The 25268-nt window shown below is 39.1% G+C and overlaps 1 protein-coding gene across 1 annotated transcript; it reads left to right on the top strand.

Moving 5' to 3' along the window:
- samm50l (sorting and assembly machinery component 50 homolog, like) lies at nucleotides 1-25268 on the top strand. The gene is made up of 15 exons (XM_078568354.1): nucleotides 1-209; nucleotides 3315-3425; nucleotides 5194-5295; nucleotides 7680-7767; nucleotides 8367-8473; nucleotides 8554-8684; nucleotides 11765-11852; nucleotides 15603-15731; nucleotides 17068-17139; nucleotides 19097-19183; nucleotides 19946-20016; nucleotides 21686-21753; nucleotides 23610-23756; nucleotides 24331-24472; nucleotides 25128-25268. The coding sequence occupies exons 1-15, from the start codon at nucleotides 189-191 to the stop codon at nucleotides 25171-25173; spliced, it is 1410 nt and encodes a 469-aa protein (XP_078424480.1). The 5' UTR covers nucleotides 1-188; the 3' UTR covers nucleotides 25174-25268.

Here is a 25268-nt window from a genome sequence, read left to right as displayed (position 1 = left end):
GGCCAATCAGTGGCGAGGAACAGACAATCACGTGATGTATGATGGCGGCGTCCTTGCTGAGTTGTGACCGCCGTTAGTGAGAAACCATCAATAATCCAAGGGGCAGCTCGGGGAGAGCGGCGGCAATTCGGCGGCCGCCCGGCGGCTTTGAGTGAGGCGGGAGGTTGGCTCGGAGTCCGGGGGGGACCATGGGGACCGTCCAGGCGCGGGTAAGGAGTGACCTGGGGCCTTGTTGAAGGGAGGAGATTCTCACAGGGACTGCAGGTCTGAAGGCTCAGCCCAGCGCATAATGCTAATGTAGCTGGGCTTTCTCATTGAATTGGCATATTTTTATAGGGATTTTTTTTTTTTTGTTGAACGGCCAAGAGAGTTTCCCAGCGAGTAAATCAGCCACTCCAGATCAGATTCCACTTGAGCTGCACTCACTGGGTTGCTGCAATAGTCTTTGCGACCTGGATGGGGTGGAGAGTGGGGCAGGGTTCCTGATAGCTGATTACAGATCTTTGCTGAAATTGCACGCTTGTGCATGCCTTAAAAGGGAAGATTTAGCGATGTTCCCCTTGAGCATAAAGAAGCAATTTTTAAAAAATGTTCTTAAGATGTGGGTAATGTTGGCAATTCTTTCTTCATTGACTTCGCTCTTGGATTGTTGGCAAGGCAAGGATTTATTTTCCTTCTGTAATTGGGAAGGTGGTGGTGAGCCACTGATTTGTAATGCTGCACTCCATGTGGTGTTTCCTGCAGTGGTTTGATGGAACTGAGTGACTTGCCAGGCCTTTTCAGAGAGTTGTTAGGAGCTAACCACATTAACGATGAATAATAATAATAATCACCTTGAGATGGTGCTGGTGGATCAGCTCCGTGTAGTCCTAAAACTCTGGGATGATAGTGTTCCCATTACATTGATGCTCATGACTGTCTTGGTTTAGGTTGTAGGAAAGGGAAATTGTTGAAGTTTTAGTAAGTTATGGTAGTGCTTCCTTCAGATTGGATTGTGGCAATGGTGGAGACTGTGAATATTGAGCCTAGTTGTAGAGAAAGATCTTGAATGTTGAGCGTCTTGAGTGTTCCTGTGACTGCACCCACTCCGATGCATGGTGAGTATGTGACATCATCCTCCTGACTTGAGTCCTACTGATGCTTTGAGGAGTCAAGTGGTGAACTGCCTGTTGCAGCATATCCTCCCTCAGCCCAACTCTTTAAGCTGTACTATTTACTAACAAGCTGTTTGCTCCATTTGAAATTCTGGCAGTTTTAAATTCCACACAGGATTAAAACTGCCAGATAGTAGCAGGACCTCCATGATAGTGGAACCATTGAAGGTGATGGAGAGTTAAATTTTTGGATTGTCAGAATATCGCAGAGTTCTTGACTTTTTTTGTGTAATCACTGTTGTTATATTGGTAAATTTATAAATGTATAACAAGGATCAATAGACAGCAAATGAGATAAATGACCAGTTTTTGTGGTATTTGAGGGATGAATGTTGGCCAGGATACAAGGAGAATGTCCTACTTTTCTGCAAATATGAGGCATGTCTTGTGCTCAAGTCCTGAAGCTGGATTTGAGCCGAAGGTCTTCTACCAGAGGTGAGAACACTACCACTGAAAGAAGTCAACAGATGAAGATTTCCTCTGGTTGGCATTTCTAGTAGAAGTGTTTGTAAAGAACCTGCTTGTGACTTCATTAGAAATGCTGATCAGCATAGTCTTCCTCAAAGTATTTATATTGTCACGACTGGGAGAAAGTTGTGGAATGGGCAGGAGAGTTGACATTGTGGAGGGAAAATACTATTGCAGATTTATAGGCTAAGTGACCTATTTCTAAGCTGTAACATTTTGCATATAAGGACTGGAAGAATGCTGCCTCCCAAGAAGAGGGAAAGGAGGGAAAATCGACAAAAAACTGTTACTTCCAAATCTTGGAGTTATTTGTTATCTCTTGATTGTAATATCTATTAAACTAGTTAAAAAAGGCACAAGAATTGTTCTGCGTTAAAAATGATTGAATCTGTTGATTTGATGCCCAGTTACACTTCAGTTATAATGCCAGATATAATGTTGAGTGATGTAATAAATGTTGCACTGAACTGAAGGGGCTGAGTTCTTGATTTCCATCCTGAGTTTCAACCAAGTCAGTGGAGCAGGCTCACATTTCCCTAGATCCCAGATCACAGTTGCAAAAAACTTGGGAATAGGTCAACTGCAGAAAAGGGAGTTGTCCCATAAGCCCAGAAAGCAGGAAAAGGGGAACTATTGTGATCTATTTGATTAACACGGACACCTGAAAATACAATAAAGGTGCTCATGTGAGTTATCTGACATATAACCTGTGTATAAATTGGAAGTTAATTAAAGATCTTATGATGAGTTAGGGGACTTGGTTTGCACCCATGTTCTCTGTTCTTCATTATTTTGCTTCAGCAAAGAATTTATTTCACAGAGAAAGAACCATGTGTAGCAACAAGTACACACAGGTATGTTAGCCCCTAGTTTTTGCCCCTCTTGTCTCCCCAGATCATGCACTACGTACAAATGAAAGCGCACCTGGGATGGATACCTACAGGTTTCTGAAAATTGTGCCACAAACTCATTTCTTGCAGACATATGTGACCTGAATATGACTCTTCTGAAGTTTTCCTGCTCCCTAGGATGTAACCATGTTGCTTTTCCCAAAATTAAATGACTGGTTTTGTTGTAATTTTGAATAAAATTTATGCTTCAAAATCTAAAATAAATGTTTTATTATTTTTGTTACTACACAGCCAAAAAAGATGTAGGCAACTAAAACGTGTTATTTATTGACTATTTTTAATTTAAATTTATTTTACCTGCTTTTTTACGCATACCCTCTCAGGGTATGATCTCAGACCTGCACCTTCACCAACCAACCCAACAACCAAAAAACCCAGTGAACATTTGGAAAACGTTACTATATTTGCGTAATCGATCATACCTTTTAGACCTCTTTCCCTTTTTATTTTTTAAAATTTTGGAAAGCAACTGTTGATTGATCCATTGTCATTCTTCCTACCTGATATTTTCTCAAACCGTGTGCTACTATCTTTCCAGACCTTTTCGGATATGGAGAACTGTTTTGGGCATTGGGTCCATAATAACAATATATTTTGCTCATTAAATCTAAATGTATTTGTATCGGCTGTGAGGGAAGAATCAAACTGTACAGCTATTGAAGATTCTAAGAACTGGGCTGGACTAATTTGAGTTCACCATTTTTTGCTGTTATTGTATCCAGTAAATGTGTCTTTGCAAATAGAATGCTACAGATTAAAAGAAAAACACAAAATCTTTCAGAGTTTGGATCCCCTTCCAGCCAGTGGCCCGGATTTATCGCCTTCATTGGATGAAACCGAAACAGTTGAGGTGGAACCTGAAACCAAACAGGAGGTTCTGGAAAATAAAAGGGTGAGGAACTATTTATTTGAATAATTTTTTTAATGTTGTGATGATAACGTGAGAGATATTTGACTGATTTCCCTCACCTGGTGATGTCAGCTGTGCAGTGAGCTGCAGACTAAGTGATAAGGTGGTGAGCAAATCCCATAAATCAAGATATGATGTGAGTTGTGAAATTAGCCTAGTGTATGAGCTGCAAATCATTGTAAAAATCCTGGGTTGATTTCAACCCCATGAAGTTGGCTATACATCCTCATTGTCTGTTTACTTTTGCTATAGCCTTGCAGCACTGGTTGTGAATCTGAGAGATTCATGTACTATAAAATCTAGGCTTTTCTCCTGCTCAACAGCTTTAAATGCTGAAGCCTGCATGGTGGATGCATGCTTGGTGTTCTGCACCATGTAAATAAAGTTGGATTTATCTTTGTTAAATGGCATTCAGTTAGCTCTTGCTAGTTAAATCCTAAAATGACAGAAACTACTCAGTTTAACTTATTAATTCTACTGTTTACTACTTCATTTTGAATGTGTTGGGGATTCTGTTTTCATTGCTACTTCAGGTGAATGCTTGTTGAGTGCTTTCATACACTTTACTGTGGATCAGAACAGTAACACAGCATAGAAAATATTTTTAGCCTTTCAGTGCCTGACCACCAGATTTTCTCATTTGTTTCTGCTGAAGGGTTATACAGTTTCTCTTTTTTTCTTCACAGTTTCTGATTAAGCTGTTGTGTACTTCCAGCCTTTTCTATTTATTTCAGATCTTTTTATTCTAAATCCCCTTTTGGAATAGCACCATCCTCATTCTGATGTTCACTTCTTTTCGGTTAATGTGTTTGACTGTTGTGCATAACCTGCCATGATGTTTGTATTTATACATGCCATAATTGTTAGTTATTGTAGTGCTTAAAGTATGTGGAACTATGTAGCTGAATTGACACGTGGTGTTAAATTTTAAATGCACAGTCAGAAGCTTCTTTTAAAGTGCTGAACATAAGATTTCAACTCAAACTATGCTGGTAGATGGTGGTTAACAAAGCACAAATACATGGTTGGATGTGGAATTTCTCAACAGTAATACAGTATTGGTTCTGTGAGATTCTGAGAAAGGACTTAAGAGGGAAACTAAGACAATTTCTCCCATTTTGTTTTTTAAAACTTTATCTAAAACTCTTGATCACCCTAGTGCTTGTAACCACTCTGACTTCTATTGTTCTGTTGATAAACTGCATGTCTTGTCGTCATTTCCATACATGAAACTGTGTATTGTAACATTTAAATGTGAAGCTGAGTTTCCTTTGTTTCTACACCAAAATGGGGAGATGTTTGTTTGTTCAGCAGTGCCCCCTCCCCCACCACTGCTGTTAGATCCAGCCAATTGACCTTCAATTGAACCATACAGAAAGGATCCAAATTGCTCAATTGGGCTATCTGTTAGCACAGTAATTTAATTTGATTCAGTACTGGGTGTTCTAACTGGCTCATCTATAAATACTATATTAAACTCACATTAAAGCACTAATGAATGGAATGTCATTGTACCCAATTTGAGACCTTCAACGCATTAAGTTCCTGAAATTGGTCAAGATTGGATTTCTTGCTTAAGAATCCATGGTTCTTATTATTTTTTTCCACAAGACCCATAAAATAATTTATGGTTGTAAAATAGGCCATGTTTGGGTTTCTAAATCTTAATTTATACATGTTTATGTTTAGTTTCAAGAATTTCCTAGTTGAATTATCGGTCATGCTATAATCTCTCTCTTCCCCATTTTAGGTGATTGTTCAGCATGTGCACATTGATGGAATCAGCAGAACTAAAGATGATCTTTTAGTGTATGAAATTGCTGATGTATTCAAAGCTAAAAACCTTATTGAAGTAAGTGTACATATAAAAATTACAAGAACAAATTTGCATTAAGTATTAGGCTCTGGTCTTTTCAGGGCCCTACTCAACAATATTAGTAAAACTTTAGGAGAGCATGATTTGCATTTCAACTAAAAATAAAAACCCTGGCATCATGCATGGAGAAAAATGCCTGAGAAATAATGAAGTGGGTAATACATCCTCACGCTGTTTGCTTTTGCTATAGTCTCGGCGCGCTAGTTGTGATGCTTGAGAGATTCACGTACTGTAAAACTTAGGCTTTTTCTTGCTCAACAGCTTCAAGTTCTATCCCTGCTTGAGTGACACATATTTGACTTTCTGTACTGCCTTTATCTTTATTAAATGACATCGATCGGAAATGACATCGATCGGACATGTGCCCATTTCCCCCCATAACATTCCAAAGATCTGCTTGTAATCTCTCTCTTTCTCACCCAAAGTCCTAGCACCTTCTCAAATCCTTTGTAACTTGTGACGTTTTCCTCAATGCTGTCCATCATCCATATCATTAATAAAGATAGTGAAGATCAACTGTCCTAATACCAATTTAATAACAATCAGTTCATTTACAAAATGATTGCCATTAATAACAACTTCTTCCAATGACAATGCAACTAACTGCTTAATCAACCAAACCCCACAGGATTCTATCTTATTAAGTAACCTATCATGTTTTATACTGACTTGTACTGCAGAGTGGCTTCCTCTTGATTTCCTTATATGGTGATTTATTGATCTCAGCTAGTTAGATCAAAGTGCAAAATGATAGAGACAAGCACCACCACCACCACAAGGACAGGATATTAAAGGCAAGACCGTTGAACCTCAATTGTCTTTCTGACCCTTTTAACTGCATTAGGCATTAATTAATTAAATAACCAATAATGCAAGTTACAGCACTTTGTCTTTGCTTTTGATGCATTTTCAGGCAGAAATGCACAAAACAGATGAGGTTGGTGCTACTGCAACTTAAGCATGTTTGCTTCTAAGATGATGACATTAAATCACTGAAAGTTTAGGGATATCCACTGTAGATATTTTTATATAATTTTTATCTACTAGTAATTTTCAGCAGAACATCTGAGTCAAAACAAAGTTTCATATATTTTATAATCAATTTCTTAAGCATAGAAGAAAACAATAGTAGAAAAGAGGTGAAATTGCATTTATGTATCACCTTTTGTGACCCCAGAATGCCTCCAAAGTGTTTCACAGTCAATTAATTACTTTTGAGATGTTCTCACTGTTGCACAAACAACAGCCAATTTACAAACAGCAAGGTCCCAAAACAGCAGTTAAATTGGTGACCAATTAACATTTTTATTGATATTGGTTATATGATAAATATTGGTCAGAACACGAGAAGAACTCCCCCGCTCTTCTCCAAGCAGTACCATGGATCTTTTATGTCCACACAACAGGCAGGGTTGGGCCTCATGAAAGCTTGCACATGGGGTAGTACAGCGCTCCCTTAGCACTGCACTGAAGTGTCAACCAAGATTATGCAATCAAATCTCTGGAGTTGGGACTGACATGGTGACTTGTTGACTAAGAGGTGAGTGTACTACCACTGAGCCAAGGCTGACATCTGACCAGAACAGACCTACATGAACAGAAATTTTGGGTCTGTAATTGGATATGAATAGTAGTTTTGTTTAATATGTAACATGATATACCTGGTGTAGTGCAATTGTAATGGAGACATTATCAGTGTGCTGTACAGCCATAAGATATGTTGAGTAGTAGAATGCTGAAAAAGAATGCTTGAATATCAGAGTAATTTGATGGTTAGCAGTTCTAGCCCTAAAGTACATAGTTATTATTTTCAGTAAAAAAAAATGAAACAGAGTGAAATATTTCAGCCCTTGTCACAGTGTATGTTCTAAATCAGGGTTATAGAGTCATTACGGCATTTCATGCACAAATATCAAAGTACAGTGTCATCCCTCAGTCAGCAAAAGATTTACAAGGTCAATTGGAACAGACCAGGGTTCTGTACCAACAACTTAAACTTGAACTTATGGGTGAGACAGATCTCTGCAGCTGCTTGTTTGCTCCTCTGGCAGCCTTTTCCCAATCTTATTGGTCATAGGGTTATTGATTCTTTTGATTTTTCACTTAGGCAAGACGATCTTTCTTGAGTCTTGAGCATGCCATTCTCAAAGGCTACAGTAAGCTTTTTAATACAATTGAAATTTTTTTTTCCCCCTGAAATTTATCTATGCAATGATCGCCAACTACAGGCAAACTTAGCAAGGCTAGGTCTAGCAGGTGGCACCACAGAGTTGCATTTCAATTTTATAAATTAGTCACTTATTTCAACAGTGGATTTTGACAAAATGTCAACAATATATTTTCTATCTTTTCTGAAAAAGGTAATGAAGAAATCTCATGAAGCCCGTGAACGGTTGCTTCGCCTAGGAATTTTCAGAAATGTGGAAGTCCTCATTGATACAGCCCAGGGTAACTCTCAAAATGTTCTTACTCTAAGCTTCTTCACCTAGTGACAATTCAGCATGGCTATTGCCTTAGCTGAGTGCAACCAAACATGATTTCTGAGACTCAGGCCTGAAAGTGGCTGCCTCCTTTAATTATTTTTTCTTCCCCTACATCTCCAATTCAGCCTTTGCTGCTTTCTCTCAAAAGTACCTCTCTTAGATTAATAATTTTGTCCAGTGGAATCTTAACCCTGTCTTTCACCTGTTTTGTTTATTCCATTCTTCAGACTTGCTAGACCTCTGTGCTGGGTCCAGTAATTCCTATATTTGGCTACTGTGCAACTGTGCTACTTATCAAGAGGGCAGATTGTTTCCAGCCTCACCACCACTGACCTGTAATATGTCGTGGCAGAATTTGAGAATTGTGTTCCTTCCCTCTTCTTGAAGTTAACTGGAATGTATATTAAGAACTCGTAAAACGGTTGTTAAAGCTCAGAAGCTCTCATTGTGTTAACAATACCTTGCTATGACTTGTTTTATCATTCCAAGGTTTTGTGCACTAACCTGTGGTGCGGCAGTAGCTTCAAGTTTTCGTTTTCTTGATACATTTTGTTGATATTAAAGGTGAGGAGGCATTGTCTGAAGGATTGGACGTGATCTTTGAAGTAAAGGAAATGAGACGATTAACTGGGAGCTACAACACTATGGTTGGGAATAACGAAGGAAGTATGGTAAGATGACCTTTTATAATTGCATTAATTATGACATGCCACTGCAACTGCAGTTCCCAATTTTTTCTTTTTGTTTATAGGTTTTGGGTCTAAAGCTACCCAATCTATTTGGTCGAGCAGAAAAGATAACTTTCCAGTTCTCCTATGGAACAAAGGAGACCTCCTATGGCCTCTCGTTCTTTAAACCACAGCCTGGAAACTTTGACAAAAAGTGAGTAGTTATTCATCCCTTGCCTCCATGAAAAAAAAAGGCAGAAGATTATGGCCTTGCTGCTTTCAAAAAAAAAGTTTGGTGTCAACTGTCCTCGGCCTTTTTAATTTGTGCATGTTTGTTTTTATTCCTTCATGGGATGTGGGCATCACTGGCTAGGCCAGCATTTATTGCCCATCCCTAATTGCCCTTGTTTAGAGGGCATTTAAGAGTCAACCACATTGCTGTTGGTCTGGAGTCACATGTAGATCAGACCGGGTAAGGATGGCATATTGGAACAAAAACCAAAAATGTTGGAAAAACTCAGCAGGTCTAACAGATGCTGTTAGACCTGCTAAGTTTTTCTAGCATTTTGTGTTTTTGTTTGATTTCCAGCATCCGCAGTATTTTGCTTTTATATAAGGATGGCAGGTTTCCTTCCCTAAAGAGCATTAGTGAATCGAACCAGATGGGCTTTTACAACAATCTGCAATGGTTTCAAGGTTGTCATCAGTCTTTAAATTCCAGATTTTTAAAAATTCAAATTTTGCCATCTGCCATTACCTTTGGTCTTTGGAATACTAGTCCAGTGACAACACCACTAGGCCATCACCTGCCCCTGACTCATCTTAGTACAATAAATTACTAACTTTCGAGTGGAGATGTACATTTTCTTTTGTACTTTTCCAGAATAGGCTATTGTTTCCATAAATATTACACAGAAAATGCAACCTCCACTGCCCCATGCTCCAGGACCATTACTCTTTGGGGAGGTTTGGGGTATTGTATAATGTAAATCTCATAACATTGCAAATATTAGCCCAAAGATTCCTGTGAAAACTATGGCGAGGCTAATGGCACTTGCCATTATTTAAGTGCAAATGCTGCAGCAAATTTGGGCAAGAGCAGATGCACAATTAAACGTGGAAAATAAGAAGTTGCTGTCAGGGATGTGCACCTCTGTTGTTAGCTTTGCAAAAATAGCATCTAGCAGTTTGGCGCTTGCTCCTGCATTGTACTGTAGATAAAGGTAAACTCACCACAGAAAATTGGGTCAAGTATAAATACCTTGTTAATGCTGTGATAAGTGTTAATTACTGCTAGTCAATCTCTGGCATGAAAATTAACGATTACATGCGTGGAGTCCCAGGCTTCAGGTTTTATTTGTTGGAGATTTAAAATGTTTTTTTTTAAACTTATCAGTCCCTCTTTTTTTTCTCTCAATTCAATCTTTCTTTTTCTCTCTATTTCTCCTTGACCTGATTCGATATTCATCATTCTAAATTATATTTCCTTGTTCAGACCGTGCATTATTAATTTCACAATCCTTCAGTTAGATTGGTTAAGGATATTAACAGTTGCGTGTCATATTCACTCAGATTCCAGATGTCCTGTAGAAGATGCCACCACTGTTTCCATTTAGCACTTCTAGCAAATTGTAGCACAAAATATTATCTATGTTAAATGGGTGATCTTTTGTTTGTTGATCTTTTAAAGGAATTTTTGGGCCATTATTTTCTTACTCATTTTCCCTGTTTTTCTTTGCTGCTTGTCTGTTTTCATCCCTCCTTTTCTACAAGCTTTGGCTCCTTACTGTTGTCCAGTTCAATGATTGTGAATCCTGTGTAAACCTTGGTTGTGAATTATTTGACTAGGAGGGTGTGGAATAGGCACAATATTATAACCAAGCTTAATCCTGTCCTCATCAAATGTGGGTGCAGGTATTGTTCCAATAGAAGATGCTGAATGAGGACCTGAGCTGTTGTTTTTTCCAACCCTGCCCCCACTTAAAAGTCAGGGTCCACCCACCTCTTGCTTGGTCAGAAACTAACTCAGAACTGATTTGGGATGGAAACTGGGATTATCTTGGATTAGATGGTTCAAGTACTCGCGGAATGATCAGTGCTTCCTTTTCCTTTTATTGTGGTATATATGGATCAATTGGATTGTTAAAAGACTGTTAGCTCTGAAGAATAAATATCAAGGCATTACGTAAGCCTACATTTTCATTATTCTGATTTTTACCTTTTTAGTAAACTGGTCAAAGAAACAATATACACTTTTTGGGGGTTTTTGTCTTTCATATGCACACACAATGTGACTCCGGACGTTCCAAATGTGAAGAAAAAAAATACTGTTTCCTTCTTACATGTTCGGGCTCAAAAATATTTGAAAGACTAGTGGGTCTTCCACTGTTCTTGGACAGCCTTGGCTATAATGTTTAACTGCTAAATTCAAGTTCATGCTTCTGAACAGGCAATGTCTGGTAAATGTAAGCTATTTATAAATTAGTGAGACCAATCAGAGGCTAGCTGTAACTAGTTCTGGGCCAATGAGTCTTTTCTTGAACATTGCTTTGCATTATCTATACCTTAGTGACATAGGTGTACAATGGTAAATGCTAACACAAAACTTTATTTTTTTATATCATTTGTGATATATCTGTAGAAAATAGCTTGAAAAGTACTGCCATTTTAATTATGGTGGGTAAAAGGTAAATTGCGTCAATTTATAATTCAATTATTCCCTACATATAAGACCATTGCCTTTTGTGTTCAGCTGTTTGGAACTCAGCCCTTTGTTTTAATGTAAGAAAAAATACAATGCGTTGATCACTCTGTGTAAACGAGCACAGCATCCCTTGGATTGGGAAGTATTAATTATTTGTACTTGTTACCATAATTATTAGTTATCTAGTTGTCTAATTTGCTTCAATCCAAGAAAGGTTGTGTTGTCACTTATTTGGTGTTTTTAAGAGATCACAAATATAAACGCATAGGCACAAATCAATTCAGACCTGTGAGTAGCTAAATTCAAGGTAACAGTGCTTGGTGCAAGGCAGGAATGGTGCTAAGGAATATGGCGGGTTTGCTGTTGTTTAATGTTCTTAAACATTTAATATGAATAAGGTAATGTTCTCTACTTTCCCTCTGGGATGAAACTGTATAATTCAGTTTGAAAAAATATCTGTTTTATTGCTGTAAAGGGATACTTAAATATGTTAATGAAACTTCAGTATTGTATTCAAACAAAGTAAATTGTTCATGATGTAAACGAAACATTTATCATCAATTGAAATATGTATGTATCTTTTTCTACAGTTTTGCTGTTAATTTGTATAAGGTAACTGGACAGTTTCCCTGGAGCTCGCTTCGTGAGACTGATAGAGGGGTCTCAACTGAATACAATGTATGGGTGAAGCACTTCTTTATTTAATTGTTTTAATTGATAATTGATCATCTTTGTAATGTTTAACTTTAGAAGAGTACAGATACTGTTGTTTATTTGGAATGAAGTTTTCATTGCTGTCAGTAAATGCATTTTTATAAGCATCGATGTGGTTATATGTCAGCATGTTAGTGATATTAAAGAAAGTGATGGAAAGATTGAATCAATTGCAGTACAATATTTAAATATTATGAAGACCCTGATGTGGAAACAACTGAGAATATTTCTGCAAATTTGATCATAGCTGCAAGCCTGTGTTTTGAAGTAGAGGCTGCTTTGGAGAGTATCTTTGCTGCTATGTTCCCATACCAAGGAGAAACTGGTAGTATTGAATTACCACAACAGAATTCATCATAGATGTCTGCAGCACAGAAGGAGGCCATTCGGCCCATCACGTCCAGTCTGCCATGAGGGACCTTATCAAAAGCCTTGCTAAAGTCTATGTAGACCACATCAAATGCATTACCCTTATCAACACTCCTGGTTACCCCCTCAAAAAATTTGATCAAATTTGTCAAACACGACCTTTCCTTAACAAATCCACGCTGACTATCCCTGATCAATCCGTGTCTCCAAGTGCAGATATATTCTGTCCCTCAGAATTCTTTCTAGTAACTTCCCCATCACTGAGGTTATACTGACTGGCCTGTAATTTCCTGGGCTATCCCTTCCACCCTCATTTAATAATGGAACAACATCAGCAGTCCTCCAGTCCTCTGGCACCTCACCTGTGGCCGGAAAGGATTTGAAAATTACTGCCAGGGCCCTGATATCTCTTCGCTTGCCTCCCTGAACAGCCTGGGATACATCTCATCCGGGCTTGCAGATCTAACCACTTTTTAAGTCAGCTAAACCTGCTAGTACCTCTTCTCTCTCTACGTTAATTTCCTGTAATATTTCACAGTCCTCCACCCTGATGTCTATATCTGCGTCGTCCTTTTCCATTGTGAAGACCGACGCAAAGTATTCATTGAGGACTGAGGTCTTCAGGGTCCACACACACGTTACCTCTATGATCCCTAATTGGCCCTACTCTTTCTCTAGTTATTCTCTTGCTCTTTATATACTTAAAAAAACCCTTCGGATTTTCCTTAATTGTACCCACCAAAGCTTTCTCATGCACTCTCTTAGCTTTCCTAATTTCCTTTTTAAGTTCCCCTCTACACTTTTTATGCTCCTCTAAGGACTCTGCCGTATTAAGCCCTTGGTATCTGCCATAAGCTTATCTCTTTTTCTTAATCCTAACCTTTTATATCCCTTAACATCCAGGGTTCTCCGAACTTGGTCCCCCCCCTTTGTCTTTACGGGAACATATCGCTATTCTCTCGTACTCTCGCTATTTCCTCCTTGAATGTACTGACACAGTTTTATCTGCAAGTAGCTGCTCCACTTGAGCCAAATCACATCTCACCTTAGTAAAATTAGCCTTTCCCCAGTTTAGAACTTTTATTCCCAGCCCAATCTTATCCTTTTCCATTAACTATCCTAAATCTAACTGAGTTATGGTCACTATCTCCAAAATGCTCCTCTACTGATATGCCTTCCATCTGCCTGGGCTTATTTCTGAATATTAGGTCCAGAACTGACCCCGCCCTTGTTGGACTTTCTACGTACTGGCTAAAAGAGTTCTCCTTGATGCAACTTAAGAATTTTGCTCCCCCCCTACCTTGCACACTAAAACTATTGGGTAGTTAAAATCCCCTACTATTACTGCCTTATTATTCTTACACTTCTCTGAAATATGATTACATATTCGATCCTCTATCTCTCCCTGACTGGGGGCTTATAGTACACACCCAACAGCGTGTTTGCCCCTTTTGTGTTTTTTACTTCTACCAATATGGCTTCATTTGATGATCCTTCCAAGATATAATCCCTCGTCACTGCTATAATTGATTCTTTGATCAATATTGCAATCCCCCCCTCCTCTTCTATCCCCCTCTCTATCTCGTCTGAATACCCTGTAACCAGGAATGTTGAGCTGCCAATCCTGCGTTTTTAGCCAAGTCTCAGTCATAGCTATGATATCACACTCCCACATGCCTATCTGTGCCCTCAGCTCGTCTGTCTTATTCCTCAGGCTCCTTGCATTAAAATATATTCCATTTAGCCTTGTTAAACTCACTTCTTTTTTTTCTAGTTTTGTTTCCTCTGCTTTCCAGACTCACTTACTAGCTTACTAACGTTTTAACTTCTAATTCCATCTCAGCTTCTCTCCCGTCTGAACTACTTTCAGGGTCCCACCCCCCTGCCAATTTAGTTTAAATCCGCCCCAACAGCATTAGCAAACCTACCCGCGAGGATGTTGGTCCCGTTCCTGTTCAGATGTAACCCGTCCAACTTGTACAGGTCCCATCTCCCCCAGAAATGGTCCCAATGCCCCAGGAATCTAAAGCCCTCCCTCCTGCACCATCTCTCCAGCCATGCATTCATCTGCTCTATCCTTCTGTTCCTATACTCACCACTGTGTGGCACCAGGAGTAATCCAGAGATTGCTACCTTTGAAGTCCTGCTTTTCATTTTCGTACATAACTCCCTAAAGTCTACTTGCAGGACCTCATTTCTCTTTCTTCCCATGTCATTAGTCCCAACATGGACCACAACCCCTGGCTGTTCACCCTCCCCCTTCAGAATGTCCTGTAGCCGTTCCATAACACCCTTGACCCTAGCACCCGGGAGGCAACATACCATCCTGGAGTCATGCCTACGGCCGCAGAAACGCCTGTCTATTCCCCTCACTAACGAATCCACTACCACTGTTGCCCTTTCACACCACTTTTTCCCACCCTGAGCAGCTGGACCACCCACAGTGCCATGGCCTTGGCTCTGGTTGGCCTCCACAGAGGAACCGTCACTCTCACTGTTTTCCAAGGCCAAAAAATGGTTTGCGAGCGAGTTGCACTTGGGGGATTCCCTCACTACCTGCCTGGTCCCCTTCATCTGTCTGGCGGCCACCCATTCCCTCTCTACTTGCACTCCCTTAAGCTGCGGGGTGACTTTGGCCTTAAATGTGCTACCCACGAACCTCTTAGCCTCGTGAATGCACTGTAGTGCCCCCAGCTGCTGCTCAAGCTCCAAAATCCAGAGCTCGAGTTGCTGCAGTCGGAGGCACCTCCTGCACACATGGTCATCCAGACCGCCAGGAGCGTCTAAGATTTCCCACATAGCGCAGGATGTGCAAATCACGGGACTGAGCTCCCCAGACATATTGTGGACCCTTGCTTTTATTTTACCCTTACTCCTACTTGAGTATAGACTAGGTGCTAGACCCTCGAGATAGACTAGGTCCTCTAGATGCTGCTGTCTGCCTGTCCCAGGGTGGTCTTCTTGCACTCTCCTCTAGGTGCTGCTGACTGCTTGTCCCAGGGTGGTCGTCTTGCACACTCACACACTTAAAGAATTATTTTTCTGAACTATTGTGAAATAAAGTATTCGGTCTACTTTCTGTATACTATCCCAGGAGACTGAGACATATTGACTGATTCTCCATTTTCTTGTACACTAAGCCTGAACTAAATCATTTCCTAAATCATAGCTAACTGCGATCTTAAACATGTATGATTCAGAAGATTGTTCAGAACATTATGTAGGGATGCTACTTGAGTTGAGAGGATTTTGAGAACCAGGGCAATACAGAATATTTGTTTTGCTTTAGGACTATAATATAGTACTCTTGATGTACTGATGTAAGGAACTGTCTTCTTCTTCTAGTTTCCAATATGGAAAACCCATCACAGTCTGAAATGGGAGGGAGTTTGGAGGGAGCTGAGCTCTCTGTCTCGCACAGCATCTTTTTCTGTTCGGGAGGAAAGTGGTCACTCTCTCAAATCTTCAATTTCGGTAAACCTTCAATTACTACGAATGCATTCTGTGTTAATCTTTGGTCACAGTAGTTGCAGAGTCTGTTGCAGAATTTAATCTAATCCATTCACAGATTTCTGATATTTGAATTTTAAACTGGCTCCCAGATGAGTCAGCATTTTCTAATGTTGATCGTCCTGTATCATTATATTATAAACTATTTTGCATTCATGTTAATAATCAATAGCTAGCCACGATGGCTTTTTACAAAACAGTAGTGCATTTTTTTGGCAATTAATAAACCAACCAGGATCTATTCTAGGTTTATTTTGCCTGTGATTTTAAGTCTAGCTGTCTCCTTTGCTGCAATTCTGATTATGGCAGTCCTAGTCTGTGTATGAGTCAGGTTCACTTCTCCCACTGATGACATTGTACGTTTTGCAGATATTTGTTTGTGGAGTCTGCTTGGCAAACGGAAGCATAAGGATCTTACATCTATTTGTTTTGAGAGGAGACATGATTTCACTCACCACCCCCCCCCCCCCCCCCCCCGCCCCCCCAAACACCCGCCCATTTAGCAGTGGGTAAAATGTGGGAAGGAAACACCTTACAAAGTTAAGACCTCTCTTTCAGACAAATCTCCAAGAAAATATAAAAGAAGTGACCTTCAGCATACTTAAGTAAGATGCATTAGCAGGGTTAAAGCCAATATTAAAAATTATGCATAGAATTCAGTGTAGACAATTAGACATAGAATATAGTTGGTGTGCTTTAATTACCATTTTAGACCCTGATTAAGGTTTTTATCCTCAGATTTAAAAGGAGTATTCTGAATCTCAGTTGAGAAATTCGTCAGAAACTGTGTGTGGATTATTTAGGATTAATTTCTACAGGGGAACTTTAAGTAGACTGCCGCTTGTGCATCCTGGAACTTTCAATAAAATCCACCTAAATGGTTTGTTTATAGTAGTTTTTTCTGAATTGGCTCATTACGTGATGATGTAAACTTTAGCTCAAACGCTAACAATGGTCAAATCATCCATTGCCTTTGACTATTTGTGAAAAAGAACTATATAATGCTTTATGTCTTCAAAACATCTCAAAGCACTTCACACTGAATTACTCTAAAGTGCAGTGACTTGTGTATAAAATGAAACAGCTATTCTGTCCAAATACCATCTCTCAAAAAGTAATGAACTAAATGGCCAATATACACAGGTTCAGTTCTCATTAATCTGATTTCTACGCAATACGGTTCACAGAGCATTATTTCTGTAACAACCTCGTGGAAATACATTCATATTGTATTATTTATACATTCAGGTAATTATATTACTCCTGGAAGACTGATTTGCATTATTCTTTTTCTTCATAGCATACCATGACTGTTGACACCCGGAATTCAGCAATTCTCCCCAAACGTGGAGCTTTGCTTAAAATAAACCAGGTAAAGTAATAGTGCAGCAATGCAAGTGTGCTAAAGAATGAATGTGTATAAACCAAAAAGAAATATGTTCCAACTTTCAGCAATTTAAAGAAGATCATTTCCAGGGCTACATAGAAATTGTGGTTCAGCTTTTATTGTGGAATCTACAAAAATAATGCCAGAATGCAAAGATGGGCTTGCTTCATTGCAATTGTTCCCTGCGTTACAATGTTAGTTATGCTTCAAAAGGATTTACTTGACTGTAAAGCAACTGAGATTGTGAAAGGTGTTTTTTTATTAATATTCATTTTACAGGATGTGAATCTCACTAGTAAGGACAGCATTTATTGCCTGTCCATGATTGTCCTTCAGAAGGTGGTAGTGAGCCACTTTCAAGAGTACATCTGAGTGGCTTGCTAGGCCATTTCAGAGGGTAGTTAAGAGTCACACACGTTGCTCTGGATCTGGAGTCACATACAGGCCAGACTGAGTAAAGATTACAGATTAATAAATTGGTTTGGTTTTTACAATAATCCAGTAGTTCATGACCGTCATTACTAATACTAGCTTCTTTTCCAGATTTTATTTAATTGAATTTAATTTTCCCTGCCGCCATGGTGAAATTTCTACACCTGTCTCCAGGTAATTGGTCCAGGCCTCTGGGTTACTCGTGTTTTTATTTACATTCATTCACGGGATGTGGGCTTCGCTGGCTGGGCCAGCATTTATTGCACATCCCTCGTTGCCCTTGAGAAGGTGGTGGTGAGCTGCCTTCTCTACCTGCTGCAGCCCATGTTGTGTAGGTACACCCACAGTGTTGTTAGGAAGGGAGTTCCAGGATTTTGACCCAGCGACAGTGAAGGAATGGCGATATATTTCCAAGTCAGGATGGTGAGTGACCTGGAGGGGAACTTCCAAGTGGTGGCGTTCCCATTTATCTGCTGCCCTTGTCCTTCTAGATGGTAGTGGCCGTGGGTTTGAAGGTGCTGTCTATGGAGCCTTGGTGAATTCCTGCAGTGCATCTTGTAGATGGTGCATACTGCTGCCACTGTGCGTTGGTGGTGGAGTGAGTGAATATTTGAGGATGTGGTTCCAATCAAGTGGGCTGCTTTGTCCTGGATGGTGTCAAGCTCCTTGAGTGTTGTGGGAGCTGCACTCATCCAGTCAAGGGAATTGTTGCAAGGGGAGTATTCTATCACACTCCTGACTTGTGCCTTGTAGATGGTGGACAGGCTTTGGGGAGTCAGGAGGTGAGTTACTCATCGCATGATTCCTAGCCTCTGACCTGCTCTTGTAGCCACAGTATTTATATGGCTAGTCCAGTTCAGTTTCTGGTCAGTGGCAACCCACAGGATGTTGATAGTGGTGGATTAGTGATGGTAATACCATTGAATGCCAAGAGGCAATGTTTAGATTCTCTCTTGTTGGAGATGCCCAGCACTTGTGTGGCGTGAATGTTACTTGCCACTTTTCAGCCCAAGCCTGGATATTGTCCAGGTCTTGCTGCATTTAGACATGGACAGTAACATGATCACGGTGCTACCAGAGCCCATATACATTAGTTGTTTCTTTTCATTCCCTCACTAATCTCAGACCATAGCTTCTGACTCCTATCTGGTATGGCTGTTGAAGCCGTAGATGCTTTGAAATATGCTGCATATTATGGGCAGAAATTCTTAATCTCGCAATTGTTGTAACGTTGCAATATTTACTAGAAACAGGCCGTTAAAATAAGAAAACTAAGCAAATGTCACATCTGTTTCACCTGAAACATGTTTTTGAAAAGCAATATCTTTTTTATCTCTGGTGTTTAAAAGTGTTTAGAGTTTAACATTTACCAAAGAAACAAGCATTTATTATGTTTGTGAAGATATTAATGGCGCCCCTGCCCTATTCATGTACTGCAAGCCAGAATAATTGTTATGTTTATCCATAAGAAGCCCTCTTCTCATTGCGTACCATTTCTTCCTTTGAACAGGAGCTGGCAGGTTACACTGGAGGTGATGTGAGCTTTTTGAAGGAGGATGTTGAGCTGCAGTTCAACAGCAGCCTGCTGTGGGATAGTGTAAGAGCTCATTATTTATCTGTGTCAGCTAGATCTGGTTAAAATATAACCCATTTGCCTAGAAATGTTAAAATTATGTCAACATTTCATGTAGCAGGAGTGAGTATAACCTGTATAATACAGCCTTGAATGAATTAGGCGTGTGCTGTGTAAGTTTGCACTGCTGAAAAGCAGACAGGCAATGATTTGTGACATGGTAGTGTGTGGAGATTGAATAATAGGAAAGAATCTTAATGTTTAAAGAAAAACCATTATTTTCCAAGGAGATTCATTTCAAAACTGCAATTTAAACATTGACTTCTCTTCATTCTTGAGTTCTTGGTGCTGTATTTATAGATGTGAAGTATGGTGATCAGCTGTATCAGTGTGGGTGAGGTTGGTTATAATTGTGCATACCAAAATAATAGTTTGTTGCTTCAAATTCATAAAATAAATTCAGTAAGTTTTGTTCAATAAAAGCATCTGACAGTATTTTCATTTCAAACCCAAACCTAAGGACTATATTTGCCAAAGGCACATAAGAATAGCTTCTTCTGGATTTTAAAATAATTCAAAAGTGACTATAATTTGTAATTAAAAAAACAATTTTTCCCACCTTTCCTGTCACTTGAAAACAAAAGCTGTTTTTTTATTTTCTATTGGAATAAAAGAGGCAGGCTAAACATAATTTTACTGCTGTTTGGTTGATGCATTTATTGATTACAGTATGGATAGTTCTTTGAAGTTATCCAGTACTCTACTTAAGCTTTTTTTTACTGATAGGTTCTCTCAGCTTCGCTGTGGGGTGGCCTTCTAGTACCAATCGGTGATAAGCCATCCTCTATTGCTGATAGGTGAGTGTTTGTTTCAGTTTTAAATGAGTGCAGCAGTGCATTCATTATCAGATACTGTACTAATACAGATGATGGAACTCATATTTTGTTGAGCACAGTAGAAGGGTGTCATACACTTAATGTAATGTTGCTATCCACATTTGGAAGTACTTGGGTGCTTGGTGCCAAAGCTCATTCCATTCCTCCAAATAGGGTGTATAGACAGTCCCCGTCTTGATTCTCACAAAACAAAATTTCCCTGTACTTCTGTAATGCCTAAAATGGCTAAATGTGCCAATTAAGAAAACTGGTTGGGTGGAAGGGTGAAATTAATCTGTGGTGTGAAGGGAGCGAGTTAGCACAAACTGTTTTCTTTCGTCCCTGTATTTTTGTTTGTGAAACATTTTGGATTTCAAATTCACCTTATTCTAGCATTCATTGCTGAAACATTGTCCAAGATGTTTGGGATTTTAAGGGCTCATATGGTAGGCTGGATTCATCAAGGGTTGAGTTTTAACATATTTTCTTTATGCTTTCTGCTCCTTTTTGAGGTACTAATATACTTGATTCTAACTTGGGTTCTCACTTTTCAGAAGCTGCGATGGTTACTAGCAAATCAAAACTTTATATTCTGGTTTATTAGCTAATTTTTAAAAAAAACGCTGGGGCAAAAGTTGCATCTTTAATGGTAAAGCATCAGAGTAACCATTTAATCACTAAAGTCAACTTTTAGGTAATAAGACATTGCTTTGTTGATGCACTGCACCATAGAATGGTACAGTACAAGTTTTTCACAATTCTCCATGAAATTTCCAACCTCAGTCAGACTTTCCTCTGAGGTACTGCGTGAAGATTAGTCAGCTCCTTAAAGAGAAGTACAAATATCACCCATTTAAAGTGCATCCTAATCATCTGTTTCGTTTTAGGGCAGTTTTTAAATTAGAGATGTTCACTGAATAGTGCTACTTTCATTCTCATTTCAGCACTGTTACTGCGCATGCTCAGACTTTTTACAAAACAAATCGCCGCTTCCCTCTCCTGAACCTTTGCTGTCAGTGAGGCTTGGGAGAGAGGTGGCAGGAAGGAGAAAGAAGGACTGGAAGTGGGAGGGAGTGAGAGGGGCTCTGACTGGGAGGAAGCAGGGTGGATGGTGGGAAGCAGAGAATGGGAGGGTCAGGGAGGGAAACTATGAGTGAGGCGTGGTGAGCAGGAAGTAAGTAGAAAGAGTTAGTAAGTTAAGAGTTCTCAAGTTATGAGGAGAGGATTTTTGGGCCAGTTAAGTTCAAGGCGGCCAATAGATTTTTAATATAAATCCCTTATTACATGTTTTCTAATGGGGAAATTATTTCTGTATAGCACATTTTCATTTAGCATGCTGTTTTTAGGAACACAGGAGTGCTAAATGAGGATTAGCTGTTTGGAAAAACCTTTTTCTGTCGCAGGCTGCACTTCCTCCAGATAATGCAATTCTTTTATTGATTGGCAGATAACTTGAAAGAATTGCTTTCCTGTTACTACTAATGAATGAAAAAGTTAAACCTAAATCTGTTTTTACATTAAAAAAATAACTTTGGACTGATATAGTCCATTGCCAAATGCTTTCCTAACTCTGTAGAGAGCAGGAACAGATGGAGCGTGATGGAATAGTTGAATAGTTCTATTGACTTTTCCAAATCGGTTTTATATTCAGATTTTACCTTGGGGGACCAACAACTGTCCGTGGTTTCAGCATGTATAGTATTGGACCACAGAGTGAAGGTATGATGTGTCTGTATATGTTTGCATTCATGAATGTGTTTATTTTATATAACATCTGCTAACACTATCCATTCCAAAGAGTATTTTTGTTGTCTTAATTCTCCACCTTGTTGCAGTATGAAGACAAATTCTTCCTTGGTGCTGGCTATAACCACCAGCTTGGTATCATCTGCACATTTCAATAGTTAATGGCCCAGATCTCCAGATAGGTACCCCGAAAGATACACATGGGACCCATCGGAAGTCCGGACATGAGCACATCCCTCGTACAGGAAGCAGGAAGCTTCAACTTCCAATTGCTTACCCTGTCTGATTGCTCTGTGATAGGCCAGAACCACGCAGACTTGGGCTGTTTGCCCTATACCTACCCTGGTTTTTACATGGATTTACTTAGAGTTTTTCATAGCAGGTATAAAACCAGTAAAACTCTGAAGTAAATCAGCTGGACTGCCAAAGCTTTTCAGAACCCACAGCAATGTTCACACCCCACCCCGAATAGTAATCACCCCCGCCTGACTCACCATCCAATCCCCCACCTCTCGATACTCCCCCACCCCTCCAACTGACCACACAAAGCTCCCCATCACCTCACAACCCATTCTACCCACTCATCTTATACAATTACCTTCTCCGTGGTTTCTCAAGGTGACATTTAAACAAAGGGACTTTTTGAACTTAGCGGTTTACGGGAGCTAGTACCATAAAAATCGGGCGATGCTGCTGCCCTGCACTGGAAGAGTTCTGGAACCAGCTACACTGCACGTTTCTCAGGAGGCCCGGGTTGGAAGTCCGGGTGAGAAATGTGCAGCTCCAATCTAAAGTAAAAAGTAGTGGAGTGGAATGATAGCCACTCCACGGAAGATTCAGCCCATTATTTCAAAGTCCAAAGCATTAATGTAAATTTTGAACAACAGTGGTCCCAGCATTTTGGAACACTGCTTTCTTCCTTCCTTCCTTAAATCTGAATAACTATCCCTACACTCTGCTTTCTCCTCTTTTCATCCTATTTACTATTCAATAAAGTTATTTGTCCCCTGAATCGACATGCCCTAACCTTTGTTGTGTGACATCTTATCAAAGATCTGTTGAAAATTACCTTTAAATTTTCAGTTATGAAATTATTCTTAATGCTACTACAAAATTTGAATATCCAAAGTAAAAATTTGTTTTTCAGAATCTATCACATGGTATCTTATGAAAATAGTATTGTTAGTGCTACAGTCGCTGATTCATCTCAAACCCATCACCAGCGAAATGAAAAAGGAAAAATAAAATTCTGAAGTAAAACTAACAAAATTATGAAGAAAAATAACCAGTTGTAAACAGTTTCATGGATTATCTTTTTACTTCTTTATAGTCAGAAAAGTAATCCTGGAGAAAACGGGAGGCCAGGATGGTGATTGCTTTTATTGGAATTCAAAATAAAAAAAACAAGTCGTTTGAGTCCATTTGGGGAATAAAAATCTGTTGATGATTTTAAAATCATGGCAAAATGTTAACAAAGCGCTTGAAATGTAATAGAATTATAGCAGCGATGCAATATATTGAAAATGCTGCTGAATGATTGTAGGGAAAATAGTATCTAGGCTGCTAGTACCTGCATGCGTTCTAGACCACAAGTAATAGAGAGCTTGTGGGATCAAGAGAATTAATGAATAAAAAGTTTTGTTCTGTCACATGAACAAAAAAGTAATAATTTTTGGTGATTGTGTTTGTGCTTTTACATAGGGATGTATATTCCAATTTTATGTAAATATCTGACAGCTTTTAAAATTCAGAAGCTTCATTAGTTTTGAGTTTAAATGTATATAATGTAGATAATGTAATGAAGTTTGATTCTTTTTCCACTGTGCAAGGGGACTACCTTGGTGGTGAAGCATACTGGGCTGGAGGGCTACACTTTTACACACCTCTGCCTTTCCGTCCAGGCCAAGGAGGATTTGGAGATCTTTTCAGAACCCATTTCTTTCTGAATGCTGGCAACCTTTGTAACCTCAATTACGGTATGGCAGATAAATTTGCTCCATGCGTGGGGTCCTTTTTAATTTTTTAAAGATATTTATGTAATATTTATGAGCTGCATTACCATGCAGTTGGTTCATCTTGTTCCTTACATATGTGTGACATAAAACAAATGTTTTGTCTTTTCTTTGTTTCCTGGCGGAAGGAATTTCTCAAACATCACAATATAAGTAACAGTTACAAAATTCATTATACTGGAATGTAGGCCCCTGGCCTTTCTAGTAAAAATTAGGCATTAGCCATAATTCTGATTTGTGTTTCAAATACCTGTTTCCAGAGTTTAGATCTGAATGCAGTATTTTCCTTTGGAGCATGTTGCTCGTGATCCAGGGTTTATTGTCTTTCTCACTCCTCCACAAAACAAAAATGCTAACTGTGATTTCAGTGGCTTCCAAGGGCGTAATATTTCCTTTAGGATGAACCTACGTTTAACAGCACCAAGTTATTCAAAAATCACTTTTTTATGTTGCAAAGTGTTGTTTTGGAAAAGTAGTTTAATTGAAAATGCACCTCTTTGTTTCATGTTTACATGAATACTTTGGATCAATTTTGCAGGAGAAGGTCCCTATGCACACCTGCAGAAGCTGGCAGAATGCATTCGATGGTCCTATGGGGCAGGGATTGTCCTGAGACTGGGAAACATTGCCAGGCTGGAACTCAACTATTGCATTCCTATGGGTGTGCAGAGTGGAGATAGGTAAGTATCTCCTGACCTTTTTAGTCATGTAGGTCAAAGCATTTTAAAATCTACTTGTAATTAATAATGAATTATTTAAATATATAATATTATGTATGTGGATTGAGCATTGGTGTTTTAGAATACATTTGAAGAGGAGGGGGTAGGGTCTTTAAGTTATCTCCATCATAACATTAGAATTTATTTTACCACTGGTACCATATAGAAACCTGTGGAAACTGGAAAAAAATTTATTCCATATTCTAACACATTTCCACAATGAAGAAAAACATTAAGCTTCTGCTCAGACGTTTTAGTGCAGTCAACCTTATATAAAATAGTGAGATTGGTGTTACTAATTTCACTGAACTCAACAGTAGTGTAATTGTAGTATGTCCAAGGTATGAGTTCCCTTTCAACCTGCTGCATTGATTCTCATAACGTAGAGTGCTAAATATAGAAACAAAAAAGTAAAATGAGTGCTGACACTCATTTAATTAGAATCAAAAATTAGAAATAGAAAATACTGGGAATACACAACAGGATTTATCCGTATCAGCCAAAGAGAAAGAAAATAACATAGGATAGGACATTCCATTTTCTATATGTCTTTAAACTTTGAATATTACTGGGCAAAAATTTCTGTCGTAATGGTTTTTTCTTTTACCCTGTGCAGGATATGTGATGGTGTCCAGTTTGGAGCAGGAATAAGGTTTCTATAATGCCTTCTTGAAAAGGAGCAACCTACTTGTGTTTCATTATTGAATGCCAAAACCAGTACTTTATCAAAATTATAATAAAGTTGTTTATAATTTGA

This window comes from Cetorhinus maximus, chromosome 22 (assembly GCF_964194155.1).
Source record: "Cetorhinus maximus chromosome 22, sCetMax3.hap1.1, whole genome shotgun sequence".
Lineage (NCBI taxonomy): Eukaryota > Metazoa > Chordata > Chondrichthyes > Lamniformes > Cetorhinidae > Cetorhinus > Cetorhinus maximus.
The sequence above is the reverse complement of the archived record's forward strand: the minus strand, read 5'-3'. Positions and strand labels throughout refer to the sequence as shown.

What these genes read in the sequence shown, in the direction of transcription:
- samm50l (XM_078568354.1), top strand. Translation starts at nt 189, where the DNA reads ATGGGGACCGTCCAGGCGCGG. An exon ending in CCATCCTCTATTGCTGATAG is followed by an intron (nt 20,017 to 21,685) that starts GTGAGTGTTTGT and finishes TTTTATATTCAG; the next exon opens with ATTTTACCTTGGGGGACCAA. An exon ending in TATTGGACCACAGAGTGAAG is followed by an intron (nt 21,754 to 23,609) that starts GTATGATGTGTC and finishes CCACTGTGCAAG; the next exon opens with GGGACTACCTTGGTGGTGAA.